General features: G+C 35.2%; 1 protein-coding gene across 1 annotated transcript; it reads left to right on the plus strand.

The window, feature by feature from the left end:
* Positions 1 to 987: 987 nt before the first annotated feature.
* Positions 988 to 13,788, plus strand: LOC140137383 (barH-like 2 homeobox protein). The gene is given in 5 exon segments (XM_072159020.1): positions 988 to 1,300; positions 1,658 to 2,425; positions 5,075 to 5,288; positions 13,396 to 13,583; positions 13,586 to 13,788. Coding segments are annotated over 4 exon segments (1,152 nt in total). The 5' UTR covers positions 988 to 1,300; positions 1,658 to 1,746; the 3' UTR covers positions 13,657 to 13,788.
* Positions 13,789 to 14,204: the final 416 nt, after the last annotated feature.

Here is a 14,204-nt window from a genome sequence, read left to right on the forward strand (position 1 = left end):
CGATGGATTTTAATAAAAATGCATTTATTTATTCATTATTTGATTGATTGATTGATTGATTGATTGATTGTTTGATTGATTGATTGATTGATTGTTTGATTGATTTATTGATTGGTTGATCGATTGATTACAATTAGAACAATTTTTTTTGCCATAGGAGGCCTACAGGCCATGGTCACAGTTTTCACAGGACAAGTACATTTTGCTATCTTCAGTAGATATCATGCTATCTTCAGTAGATAGCACGCAAAACCACCACGTGTTTAGTAGTAACTCTTTCAAGAGGGCACGGTACAAAGACAAGAGCCCGATGCAGCAGAGTTTAAATTGAGACACATTGGGTCTTTGTACATTAATTTTCGACGGTTAAAAAATTGATTGTTCTGCTAAGTGCCTGGATTTACTTTTGATTTGTGATTTATAAATGAATAACATATTTAGATGCGATATACAAAGGTCCGATCGTCACTTATACTATAGAATTAACAAATGTAAAGGAAAATAAGCGCCCTTTGAATAACATATCCAGCATCTCGGTTTTCTTGCCATACATTCATGAGCTACACTGCAAAAATGTATGGTTTGGGTTTTATGTCCATGTTACATTTCTAAATAAAACGCCGGCTTCGGACACACGCCGTATCAAATTCACTGCCCAAATTTACTTTACACAAAGTAACTCACTCTCAAACATGCCACAACACACACAAAACCTGTATTTTCGTCTCAGCACAAAACAGCAAATTTCTGCCTTGTAAAAAAAATATTATCCTTAAAATCAGTAACAACTTTTGAGTACAAAAAGTACGTGGCATCCACGAGCACGACAAATCGCTTTTGCTCATTGGCTCGTGCCAATTATAATCCATCAAAAAAGGCGTGGCCAAAGGACAATAGTTTTATCAAAACGGTGACGGCGCTGTTTAACTTCTGTGATGTTCAACAAACGGAGAAATACCGATTATAATACTACAGCAATGCCATCTGACATGGTCCATTCATATAGTGCTATACACATTGGCAATACCGTGTTCGAGGTTTAATCACATTTACTTGGTTTCTTTATTGGTGTTGTGCGAATTTGATGGAATTATTATTATTATAAACTCGGAGACATAGGTAACAAGTGATCAGTCTTGCTTAGGCTGTGTCTGCGATCACTTGGTTTCTCGCCTTCTCAACATTTTTTTGAACACACACTTGCGGATAATACAAGTTGTTAGCAGCAGTTTTGCTTGGTGTTGATATACCTCACCAACCTTTGTATCTTATTTATGGAATATTATTTGAAGTCAGCTTGGTAAGTTAGCTTTTTTTCTTTTACTCAAAGATGATAATCTCCAATGCTGTTGATGTACATGTTCTTTTTCGATTAAGCATGCATGTTACTATTATAGCATTCAAACGCATTTTCAGATGTGCAAGTTGGCACTTTCCAAGAAAATAATAAGTCTACATGCAGTATTTTTGTGCAAACTTTTTCTTGCTTGAGCAATTCTTAAGTTAAATGTGCTGGATATCTTTGTTCGTTTAGGCCCTATGTATAGCTCTCAAAATTAAATAACACTATGAACAGTTCACTTTTTGTTGTTTTATTTTGTGATATTATTGTGATAAGCTTATCATACAACTGAAACATTTTTCTTTTCTTTTGCAGAACAACAACTTTTGCTTCAACTGTGGAACATTTTCTTGCCGGGCACAAAGTCTTCAAATCATCATTTTATCAATTGGGATAACTTTTAAATGTTAGACGAACACATGAAAGCCGCAGCAATGGAAAACTCGCCACCTCGTGCGCCATCTCCAGTACTAGAACGTGCCGTCAGTCCTAGCGCACGAAGCGATTGTTCACACTGCAGTAGCCGCGGTAGTGACGGTGAACACGACACCATGGAAAGCCGCACACATCAACAGCCCCATTCGCCCTTACCACAACCACACAGTCCCGCTAGTGTCATCACATCAAAACCTATTCATAATGGACTTACTACTTCTCCTAAATTATCAGAAGCATCAACAAAACCCAATGGGGTTGAATTGGACTTGGATCGTACACACAACATGATTTCAGGACAAGAATTAAGCCGTATTAGGCATCATCAACTCTCCATCTCACCAAATAACATCAATACAAACAATAATAACGAGTCTAAACACCACCTTGTTACCTTTGAACCTCCAAGAACTGTCACAGCCCCTTCATTTCTCATCAGAGACATTTTAGGTGGGAGTTTCAGACCCAAACACGAACTTTCATCAGGTAATGACGTCAAGTGCAAAGATGAGGATCAAAGAATTTGTGTGGATGATGATGAGGACGAGAGGAGGAAATTGGTATCTTCAAGGCATTCCCCATCGTTACTCAAGAGACACCACGAGGATGATGATGAGGACGAGGATGACTTGGACGAGTCTGAACATGGTAAGTGGTGTTAGATCTAATAAAAATTAATTACACCATTTTTATGACTTTGGGATCAACTTTGATGTATCTTATCATGTTCATAAGTACTGCGATGCTTGCTTATATAAGAGTCATGCATGTATATACCATTTTATGTATCTGTATACAAATTATATGACATGTAACAAGTTGTGTATATCACGTTGCAAATATACTTTGCACCTATATCCACTGCAGGGAAGATGTTAGGAAATTTCATAATTTAATATTCTCTGATTATATCACAGAGAAAACCCCGAATTCATTGTGAAAACTTTTTTTTGCAGTTCTAACCCAAAAGTGCACTCAGACACTTATATAATGTGATGCCCTTTCATTACACCTTGCAAATAAAGTACAAAACAATTAATGCATTTATCACACTTGGAAGTGTACTTCAACTTAAGCGTTAACGTGTTTATCAAACGGTTCACTAAATTGGTGAAACTTTAATTTGTCAACTCATCTAGAAAATAGCCTTATTGGAGTTCACACCTGAGAATAAAAAAGTGAAATATTTTCCATTTTTTTGATGTTAACTCTTTCGCGAAATGATTTTCAAAAGGAGTGTTTGTTCTGTACGCTCACCATGAAACAGTTTTCACGCTAAAAAGGTTTATTACCTGAGTTATTTAATGAATAAAAAGGGTAAAGAATAAGACATTATTAACCCTTGTGCGTTTTCTCCATGTGATTGTTCATACTTGGTGATTTTAAGCCGGTGTAAAAACACGCAGGTTTATTTCGTTTTATGCCACGTTTAAGATTTGGTGTGTGGGTTTAAAAATATGAAAGGACCGTTTTATATTTACCATTCGTTCTCTTAAATGGTTCCGTTTGTTATTCTTAAAGCAGAAGTAGAATGACATACGTTTGCTTTGCCAAGTTGATAAAGGTATAACCATTATTTGGGTCACAAAAACGAAGTACAATGCTTTAAAGATACTTTTACTAGAGTAACTTACTAAAAAGTTTTCAAATATTTAAGGTATAACTTACACAAGGGTCGATCGAGTATTCAAATAGTATTCAATTGGAAGAAAGTGAAATATATGTCTGAGATATATTGATCATGTAAGCTAAAAGCAGGCAGAAACTTTCATAATATGAAATGTTTTTAAATATTTGTATTAAAATGTAGATAAATGTAAATATTCAACTAAAATTTTAGCAAAAAGTTAAATGAAGTGTTATGCATATGCATGGGTTGTAATATCAGAGAGAGAAGGTGAAAGCTTCCACATCTTCCCTGGTTTTATTTTCTTTCAGGGAAGATCTTTCAACCAATTTTAGGATTTATGTCGGGCTTTTTATTTGTGGTCATCAGAAAAATATGTTGCTTGTATCTATATAAGAGGATAACAAAAGATGTTAGTCTTTTGGTATTGAGTTAATGGTTTTTATTCACCTAACAAATGCGCATAACAAAACACCAAACAAACCCATAATCGATACTTCTTCGAACCACTTCCAATATCTTCAACAGGTCCAAGATCACATGTATTTTAGAGACTTACTTGTATATAAGCAAACGTCTTGGGTTAATCTAATTAGAATCGAATAAAAAATAAATGTAATCTTGTCTTTCCTTATACCATTTATGTCGATAGGGTTTTATCTGAATAGTTGAAAAGAAGTCTTAAAAGTTTGTTATTGTATCGGTAAATTACTAATAGGCTATTACGTGTAAAGAATAGGCCTTCATTGGATTTATAGACTCAAGTAGCCAAACTTATTTAGGGTTGAATAGGATTAACCAGTAGGCCTATTATAATGAGATCAAAGAGCGTTTAGAAGATCAAAGGACCTACCGACTAAGGCAATTATCTTCAAGTAGACTGACTTTAATTTCATTTCATGAGAGAACAATCTCAGTTAAATGGATTTTAACACAATCTTATTTGTAATCCGTTTTGAAAAATGTTCTTTTGAGGAGGAAGTATTCATCACTGATCATGGTCCATTGGAAAACTTGTCTATAGATCATCTTTCTTCTGGTATGAGAAAAGGGTGTTTAAGATGATTTGTAAGAAACTCTTCAGTGGTTTGAGTGGGAAAAGATGCTCGTTTCGGCTTTAGTCATGTTAAAAAGTTATAATCCCCACTTGTCTTCTGTCATGAGTTAACTACGTGGAAGAAAATGAATTTAGTTAAAGCACCAAGACATGAAAAGATGCTCTTTTGATTTTTTTGGAACACGAAGTCTTTCTTTTATTACAACTCAAATTATGATGTTATTAATATTTATAAGCTAACATTCAGATTTTAAATATAATGGCATGGTGGTCTTTCTTTAACTAGAGGATGGGATATGATAATAATATGTATAGGATAGGGTAGGATATAATTGGATAGGCCTAGTCTAGGATATATGCTACAATAATATGATACAGTATATGTTTAGGATATAGAGTACGATGGAGGATAGGAAAGAATTATTATATTAAGAGTGTAGGATGGAACAGAATAATGAGACAAAAAGGCTGGAGAAAAGGGGAGTAACATGGTAAAGGGGGAGTAAGTAGCCTGTATGGACGAGATTGAAGCACATGCATAAGATACGTACACAACCTAGGACAGTAACGTTGAACTATATATAATGTATATTTCTCCTCTCTTGATCTATAGGTAAAGACAGTGAGATCTCATCGAGTCGAGACAGTCCTAATTCTTGTAAAAAGAAAGCACGTAAAGCACGCACAGCGTTCACAGATCACCAACTTAACACACTAGAGAGAAATTTTGAGAGACAGAAGTATTTGTCAGTGCAGGATAGGATGGAATTGGCTGCTAGTTTGACACTCACAGATACACAAGTGAAAACTTGGTACCAAAATAGAAGGTAAGAACCAGTAATGTGTGTAAATTTATATATGATATACCCTGTTAACAACGCTGGGTAATTTTTACACAATGGTGGTTCAATCATGAACACTCTACTTTTAGGTAAAAATGGAGGTCTAATTTCCATTGGAAATTTTGAACATAGGTGATTTTACACAACAGTTCGTATAATTTGTTCATAGTTGAACGTTCGGCAAAAAATATCCAATGTTTTAACAGTGTATGTCAATATCATTTGACTTCAGCGAACAAAAATATTTAAACATTACTCACCATCTTTTTATGCTAGCTATACTTTTTGCATGAACCATGTAATTCTATAGTGAATAAGCATGATAAGATAGCCGATGTAACACCATTATATGTGATGACTTGTAACCATGGTTACTCCTCAGAGACTTAGAGGTGTAGATAAACATCATCTTCCATTTCAACAAAGTTTCTATTACATTTCATGGGGAAGGTAGTTGTTATATATTCGGGGCACAAGTACTTGCTCGTGTATGTCTTTATTATAAAATGCCCATAAGTGCCCGGCTCGGAACGCTGCGTTAATTTGCCGTTTCTTCTCAGTCGGGAATATGATGCTCAGTCGTTTTATTCTGGAAGCAAATGTGTTGCGTGTTCAATAATTTGTAACTGTATAAACTTTGATTGTTATTTGAATTGAAATTTATATTATTTTATTGATAGTTACTTTTAGTGATCGGTTAAAATAAAACTCACCTGTCGGTTGAATTTGCTCCTGGAGCCAGCTGAGGAATTAATCGCCACTAGATGGCGCTATGGCAGACACTGCACTGACCAGGGACGCACTTTCATCGTCCTCGTTTTAACCATGAAAGTTGCCCATGCAATCAATAACGCAATTTCACAAATCAATGAAAAAAATACGTAAATTCTTTATCATTTAAAAACGTGTTGATCTGTAAAATGATTTAATTAAAAGTTAAGTTGTAAAAGTGAGTTTGCCTATTGGCATTTATTACTATGTTGACAAACAAAACTTTGACCGCAAAGTGGAACCATTATTCTTATTTTAATTGTAATCTCACTAAGCTATACTTAGCCCACATATCTTAATTAATCTCCACACCTCCTGAAAAGGAAGCATAATTAACACAATAATATTTTCATTTTCAAAAGTTGTGATAACTAATCATAATTCTCTAAAGCCAAGTTCAACAGGTGTTATAGACTATTATTACAATTACCAAATCTAATTCCAAATTTATTCTAACAATTCAAGTTATTAACATATCTCAAATGTATTCTTTATTTACGCGAAGAAAAGAAAAACATATGAAACAAGGTCAAATTGAAATTCCACAGGGATTTATAAAAACTTTCAACAGTACAAGCCACCTCTAAATGGAATAAGATCAAGACTTCGATATAGACAGAAAACAGCCTGACAGATTTTTCTATTAAAATACTCCCCCATTAGCTATGCCATTGATTTTAATCTGGCAACTACCGGCTGTGTACTGTTAAATATTCGCCTAAACAATGAATTGCTGGGATCTGTTACACTTTAGGGGCCATTTCTTCCCAGTCAACCTACAAAAAAAGATAACAACCTTTAAAGATTGAATCAAAACGGAGAGGGGAAAATAGCACAATTTATATTCAAAACGGCAGATAATATACCCAATTGATCATACTACTTGATATCTACTTGGCGATGTGAGCTGCTGCCAGGGAAAAATGATAGCCGAAACGATTAAACCGCGCTTGCAAATTGCACCGTTTTGTATACATTGTTCGTATAGCCGACTTAAACTGATTTGCGCACGTCCAAAGAAGAACACCTCAAGTCTCTTGTGCGATCTTTCGCACGTTCTATTTCGAAGAGACCTGATAACAGTTTTCATTAATTCTTAATACATGGGATTGTGTTACGCGCTAGTTTTGACTTCATCAATGAATCATGTATGGGGGTCTGATCACTGTGGTGTGGAAGAGGTTTGTGATGTAATCCCGGCATGCAGTGCGAAAAAAGCACCACGGAATCTACATGATCACCTGCCATCATCAACTTAATCCAGAAATGAAGTAACATGAACGAACAAACAGACATACATACAGACACCTCGACAAACACACACCACACCACACCCCACCTCCACATTCCCCAACAAGCACAGACCACCTTAATCGCCATGTGTAATCTTCGCGCATTACAAATACAACCCATGATAGCCTTTGATTGTTATAATTATGATCTTCAAATTCTTCATTACACGGTGTACCGGATCCCGGAAAGCGCACATTGCTCACACTGTTGCTTGCTTACATAACGATGTATCTTTTTATGATACGAAGATGAATTATGATGATAATGGTGTTGCTGATGATGATAATTATTATATTTTATTACGATATTCTGGAAAAAAAAAAGAAATTGGAAGATTAGGCCATATTTACACTCCATGCATGAGAGTCTGAATTTGCTATCTACTGAAGATAGCAACTGTATGACGTGCGCGTTCTGTTTCGTTATTTTGCCTTCCGGAGGCCTACGCCTGAGTTCAATGCTAGTTGATTTATGTTATTTGTATAAAAGCAAAAACAAAAGCTATAAATTATCAAGTACTTATACAACAAAGCACAAACTATTGCAAGATCAAGACTTGTTTTGGTTAATGGTGTTAATTAATCTTACTAGAATAGACAATTTTTATTTATCATTATGCATAAAATATCATAAAGGAATCAGGTAGATGGGTCATACCTTATGCTTACTTACCGGTACGACAATGAAAGCTACCGGTGCACAATTAATTTCAAAGTGGTAAAGAAGACAATTCTTTTGTTCTTCAAAACATAGTTTAAAAATGCCGACGATGTTCCACGAATTCTAACAATGTCTAATTAGATTAAATTTACTTAAAATCTAAATTAAAAAGCGTCGTAAAACAAATAAAAGTCGTTCTTTCACCGCCTTTATTAGCTGACTTTGCGCCATTACACACACAGAGGACAGTGAACTAGACTCACAGCTTTTGTTGACGAAAAGCCTATAAAATGTTGATTATCCTAAATGACAATTCTACCAACAAAACAGCTGGTAGAAAGATCACCATGTAGTTTAAAACACCGTCATATCAGTTTAACGGCGTTTCAGTCTTGAGAACCAAATAGCTCGGGACTGAAACAATGTATAATTTGAAAGAAGGTGAGAATTTCACCAACCCTTAGAGGACTGTACAATTTATATATAATTAAAAAACTCCAAATCGATTTAATGTGGCTCGAGCAAGAGAATGTTTATCATCACTATCAGTGGGTTTGCTTGCCCATGTTAAAACACTGTATCTGTTTTAAATGGTCTGCGTGCTGGCTGTAAGATACGTAACAAGTCCAAAATATCAAGAGCCATCTCAAGAACCACTGAACCAATACCAGGCTTGTTTGTACTCATTTTAATGGATTTTTCATGCTGATTCCAAATATGGTCATGAAAATTTACAATTCTGACATTTTTGAATTTTTAAAGAAAATTTGAAACATGTCGTCTGCAGTCCGACATCCGCGTGGTGAGGATTAAAAGCAGGATACTGTGTTTTACTTTGGCAGCAACATTTTTTCAAAGAACTCATCTGTCCTAAATAAAAAGACAGTATTGATTACGTTGTTTTGTTACTAGATACGACGTTTTTGCATAAAAAGGACAGAGATTCTGTTATGGGAACTCTACACGGTGAACCCAGTCAACCAGAAACTCATTTCAAATTGTCGTGTCATTACTTTTGGATTATTTAGTAATCCAGTTCCCGTAGTGTCGAGTTAGATTAGATTTTGGTAAAAGGAAAACCCTAAGTTTGTTTGGGCAAGAAAAGATCGCTGCGGTCACTTGGGAGCAATTTGATGAGCACTGCTCTAATGCAAGGAGACAACCGTGCTCTAAACAGAAATTTCCCCTCGGTTTGCACGGGTTTCACACCATGGAGAAGTCCCCCGTGATCGCTTGGGCTAGGAATACATGCCTTAGCTCGATTGTGTCCATTTAACAGTTCCTAAGCATGCAAGAGTCATTTTCTATTTACTAGACAATCAAAATTTAAGGAGTTAATCTTTAAAACAGTTAAGTTGTTCATTTCTTTAATAATATTTGATTCAAATGTATATAAAATGGATTTACTACACGTATTAGTCATTTATGGTCGATGCATATACTTTTATAAACCAATAAGCCAAATTAGCTTTAATTATTCTGGGTTAGACATCGGGGTTTTTTTTCGCAACAGTTTGCCAAAACACCTTATGCTTATAAAATGCTGCTCTTACACACATTTTAACCACGTTCGCGTTGCATAATTAAAGTATATAACACACTTCTTACGAAGTGTAATGAGACTTTGATAAATTACAATTATGTTACAGTCATATAACAAAGCAACTGACTTGACTCGCCAAATATGGCATGCAACTAACTAAAGCACTTTTCTTATAATATATATAATCATGTGCAAAATGGTTATTCTTTTTGAATTGCTTTTAAAACAAAACCCTCTAGAGTTTTTGATAATATAAGCGGTGCTTCTTAACCGAGTCAACGCACCGTGATGTATCAATCGTAGCTTTCACGCCCGGTCTAGGTCTCGGATGAAGAGCGCATAGTATCGAGTTACATGTTCACTGTGTCCAGAGTGACTTATTCTATTATTACATTATTTCCGCGGATCTGGGGGAGCGATTGAAATGATGAATTTTTTATAAGGAAGGTCGATCCGCAAGGATTAGCGGCGATTTTACGCTGTCACGAAGATAAAAATGCTATTAAGATGGATTTTTCAATATTTTATTAGTGCTTTATGATATCTATAGGATATTACAAAAATGTGGGAATTTTTTATCCGTTTTGTCTGCGTGAACTCTTACAAAATTAATACGGCTGGCATTGATGAACTTGGTTTCAGGGTCTTTTTGATTTTGGGTCAACGAGGGCAAGACTTCAATTCAGCATTGTCAAATAAATTCAACTTTGTGTCAAATGAATAATAAAACGACCCTCCATTATTCGAACAAATTATTGCAATATTTTCACAGTTTCCTATGTTCCATTCATAACGTCTTAAAAATTGAAATTAATATAAATATATTCCGTACAATGACTAATCTTTGATTTAATTCAATTTTGATGTTTATTTTTGTGATTTAATTCTTTAACAAACATAGATTCGTTATTATAATAAGTTAATTCGTTATTGGATTTTAGTGACTGTGTGATTTCTAAACTGTTAAGCTATTACAACCTTATGCTATTATAAAGTAGTACAAAACCCTAACCCTATATAATTATGATTTTATAAAATGGCTGAAATAATACGCCAGCGGTGATTGTCGTATCAATTTCATAATAATAAGTCATAAACAAAGGCAAAAGAATCGTTAGTTTTGTTGTAAAATCTGTTTATGAAACTAGTTTTTATAAAAAGTAGACATATACCGCTGAGAAAACTTACAATTGTTGTACACCGATTAAGAGCTTGTATACACTGCGAAGTGAAAAGGCGCATTTTGCCGGAATTGTGGTAACAAGGGCGTTTAATCGCGAGGCATTACAGTAATTAAATGTAAACACGTTTCTATTGTGTTTTTGTCCAGTTATTTAGTCCCCAGTTTGCCCTGTTCCATTTTAAACGATCAACACAAAGGTGTGAGATGAGGGGAAAAAGTAGTGCGACTAATACGTGAGGCCGTTTAGCCTTTTGAGCGAAGAAATAGTACAAATCTTTTAAAAACTCGATCGACTCCTTAAATCAACTAGTAAATAACAATTGTTGCTCGGAGGCGGGTCTTGTTTTTGTCAAACCGTCATTGAAATGTTATAACGGAAATAGCTTACAAAAACATTTTAGACAAAGTTTGTTCAGCATCAGATCAATCACTCCGAGTATTGTACGAAGAGAACCTATGATTTAACCTGTACTTTGCTCGCTACTATAGGACACAATACCCCAGACAATTATAGCCCCCGTGCCCCGAGCTGGTTCTTTATATTATCGCTTGATACAAACCCTAATGTTTTTCAATTCCCAAAAGCTATAACACCCTGTACTACGACAGCGACTTGTTGTTTAAAAAGTTGCTGCAGGATGCATAGAATGGCCGGCGACTCGCATATAAAGTAAAAACAAGAAATGAATTAATCCTTATAAACGTGACGGCTAGTCCATATTATATAGTCAAACGGGTGAGAGAAGAAATAGGTTAGATTTTATGTATTAGGGGGCAGTGTACTACTTAGTGGCCTAAGGGGGATAAAATGGACAAGGGTCTGAGACGAATTAAACGGGGTAATCGCAGCTGGTCAGACATGTCCAGTATAACAAAGATAACTCGGGTTATAGATGGACCACCATATTGCGAACAACCATTATGTCTACAGCTTAAAAGTAATAGCCAAACAACACTTTGAATTAGAATATGCAGATCCCATGTTTAATTTGCTATCACAAAAGCATTTTATATTTCATAAGGATATGGGCAGTTGCAACTTATACATAATATACAATTAAGTTTAACTTCAAGTTTTAAAATTGGTCAGCAATATTTCAAGTAATATCTTTTTATTGTTGTTATTGAAATTAATTATCATTTATTATGAATTAAGATATTTTTTGCATAATTTTTCATTCAATTCAAGAACAGAAATGACAAAGTTTTACCATTTTAACGTAAATTTCATGTTGCTATCTACTGAAGATAGTAAATAAATACCGAGTGTCTTTTTAGTCCTGAGGGCGCTGTTACGCAACACCGCGTTTCGTCCTGATATTGCGGTCATGTACGCTGTGGGCAATAACTATGATATAATAACAGTCCTTCTGTCACATCTTAATAGTAATTGACCACATAGCGTTTGACCCCTTTAATTCTTAAATAAGAAAACCACAGCTATAATTGCTAACTATCTAAAATTACTTAATCGTCTACAAATCTTTACCACCCATTTATTTGATTCCAAAGATATCATTCAAATTTTAATAGGTTCTTTTGGTACTATTTTACAAAAAAACATCAACCTCCTTTTCAATTCAAATTTTATAAGCATATATAATAGTGTACTATTGCAAAGTTTAAACTAACTTTGATACTTGTAAAAAAAGCTTAAAGCTGCCAACTTATCAAAGCATTATGAAATAGCCTATGGGGTGTGTTACTGTTACGAAACGGGTATACTTTATTAGCGTGAATAACAGATGCGGAGAGAATAGGCTACCCGAGTGAAGGGCGGAGCAAATGCTGCCGCCCGGCCCAGCCTCCTGACAGGTTTTGCCACGAGCGTTTGTTCAATACTAAATGCTTTATTTCTAAATCAACCTTGTTTGCTCCAAAAAAATTGTTTGTAATAGGAGTTAGCTTATCTACAGCTTCGTCAAACGGTCGGGTCCAAATCGAACTAGCTTTTTTCTTTTTTGCCCAATCCTAAGTTAATAGTTTTCCTTTCTTAAATATACAACAAGATCTTAAGTTGGTTGAGTCTGCTAAAAAAAGTTTGTGACTGGGAATAAACTCCGGCTATTTATGTATTAGAGGCGCACACTTGTGTTATTTGAAAAGCGGAAGCTTAATTGAAATTAGAATAAAGGCGATATTCCGCAAGAAAAAAAGTGTAGTAAAGAGGCTATTTTAGTAAAAACAACATGATATTGACGCCAGTACATAATGTGAATGTTCGATGCCGACGACGTCGCGTATTGAACAAATGTTATAAAGGGTCTCGAGTTACTATTTGATTTGTTTGCGAGTTAAACTGGACCGGGTCATTGAACTAAATGCCGGGACTAAATGTTGCCGTATAAAGTGAACCGGTCTTTATAGTGCAAAGTTTCAGAGGTTAGGTAGATTTTGTATTGGACTGGTAAATGAAATGATATATTTCTTGGTTCTGAACGCAATTGACTTTATGCCCCGTCAGGACCAAAGCGCGTTTCTGCATGGAGTAACCTGGTACACCAACACACAAGTCATAAAGGCTGGTATAAGGAAGGGTCGGACAAGTTCTGTCCAAGAATCCTAGTATTTTGGTATCTATATATAGCCGAAAGAGACGAAAATACTAATAAACCATCTTTTCTTCTTTTATATCATTTCAGAACTAAATGGAAGCGTCAAACTGCCGTTGGTTTAGAACTCCTTGCCGAAGCTGGTAACTACACCGCCTCCATGCATAGAATGTTTGCCCCTCCGTTCTACTATCACCCAACACAAGGTATCGTATCCAACCTCGATGGACTCTATAACTTACAAGCCAGCGGTCAAAGACCAGTATTTCCACGCCTGTTTTACACGGACTTCAGCAACATGTTAGTCATTTACCGCTTGCACCGAGAGCATTGCATCCGCATCCTCACTAAGCAACGAGTACAAAGAATAAGACTTTTGTGTGCATTTTGGAAACTTAGAAGATTTTATATGGGGCTCGTCATACCTCCGATGGATATGGAGGTCTATTTTACGAACAAAAACCTACGTACGAGGCTACTACGATGGCAAGATGCTTAGACTCTTTTGCAGAATTACATCTGGTTGCAGCTTCATTTACACAAAGATATAAGACTTTTGGTCTTGGTCAAAGGCCATTTTACGAGCGTATTCAATCAAAATTACGTGTTCATCAAATTCATCACCATACATTGTAAAGAGCAATTATTTGAAAAGATCTTAATGACTAATAATGTTTTATTTAACGAACATACCCGACACTTGTACCTACAATTATGTGTTATCACTTATAATTTGTCTACCGAAACCTTATTTATTTCAATTCAAATAATTATTGTCAACATGCATGCAGTCTTTCCATAAACAATGGTTAAAACATTCATCGTCAATTACGTTATCCGTGCTGATATCGCACAGTTCTTTAATGATCACAAAATAGTGTATTTGTTTATCTTTCTTC

The sequence above is a fragment of the Amphiura filiformis genome, chromosome 17 (assembly GCF_039555335.1).
Source record: "Amphiura filiformis chromosome 17, Afil_fr2py, whole genome shotgun sequence".
Taxonomy (NCBI): Eukaryota; Metazoa; Echinodermata; class Ophiuroidea; order Amphilepidida; family Amphiuridae; genus Amphiura; species Amphiura filiformis.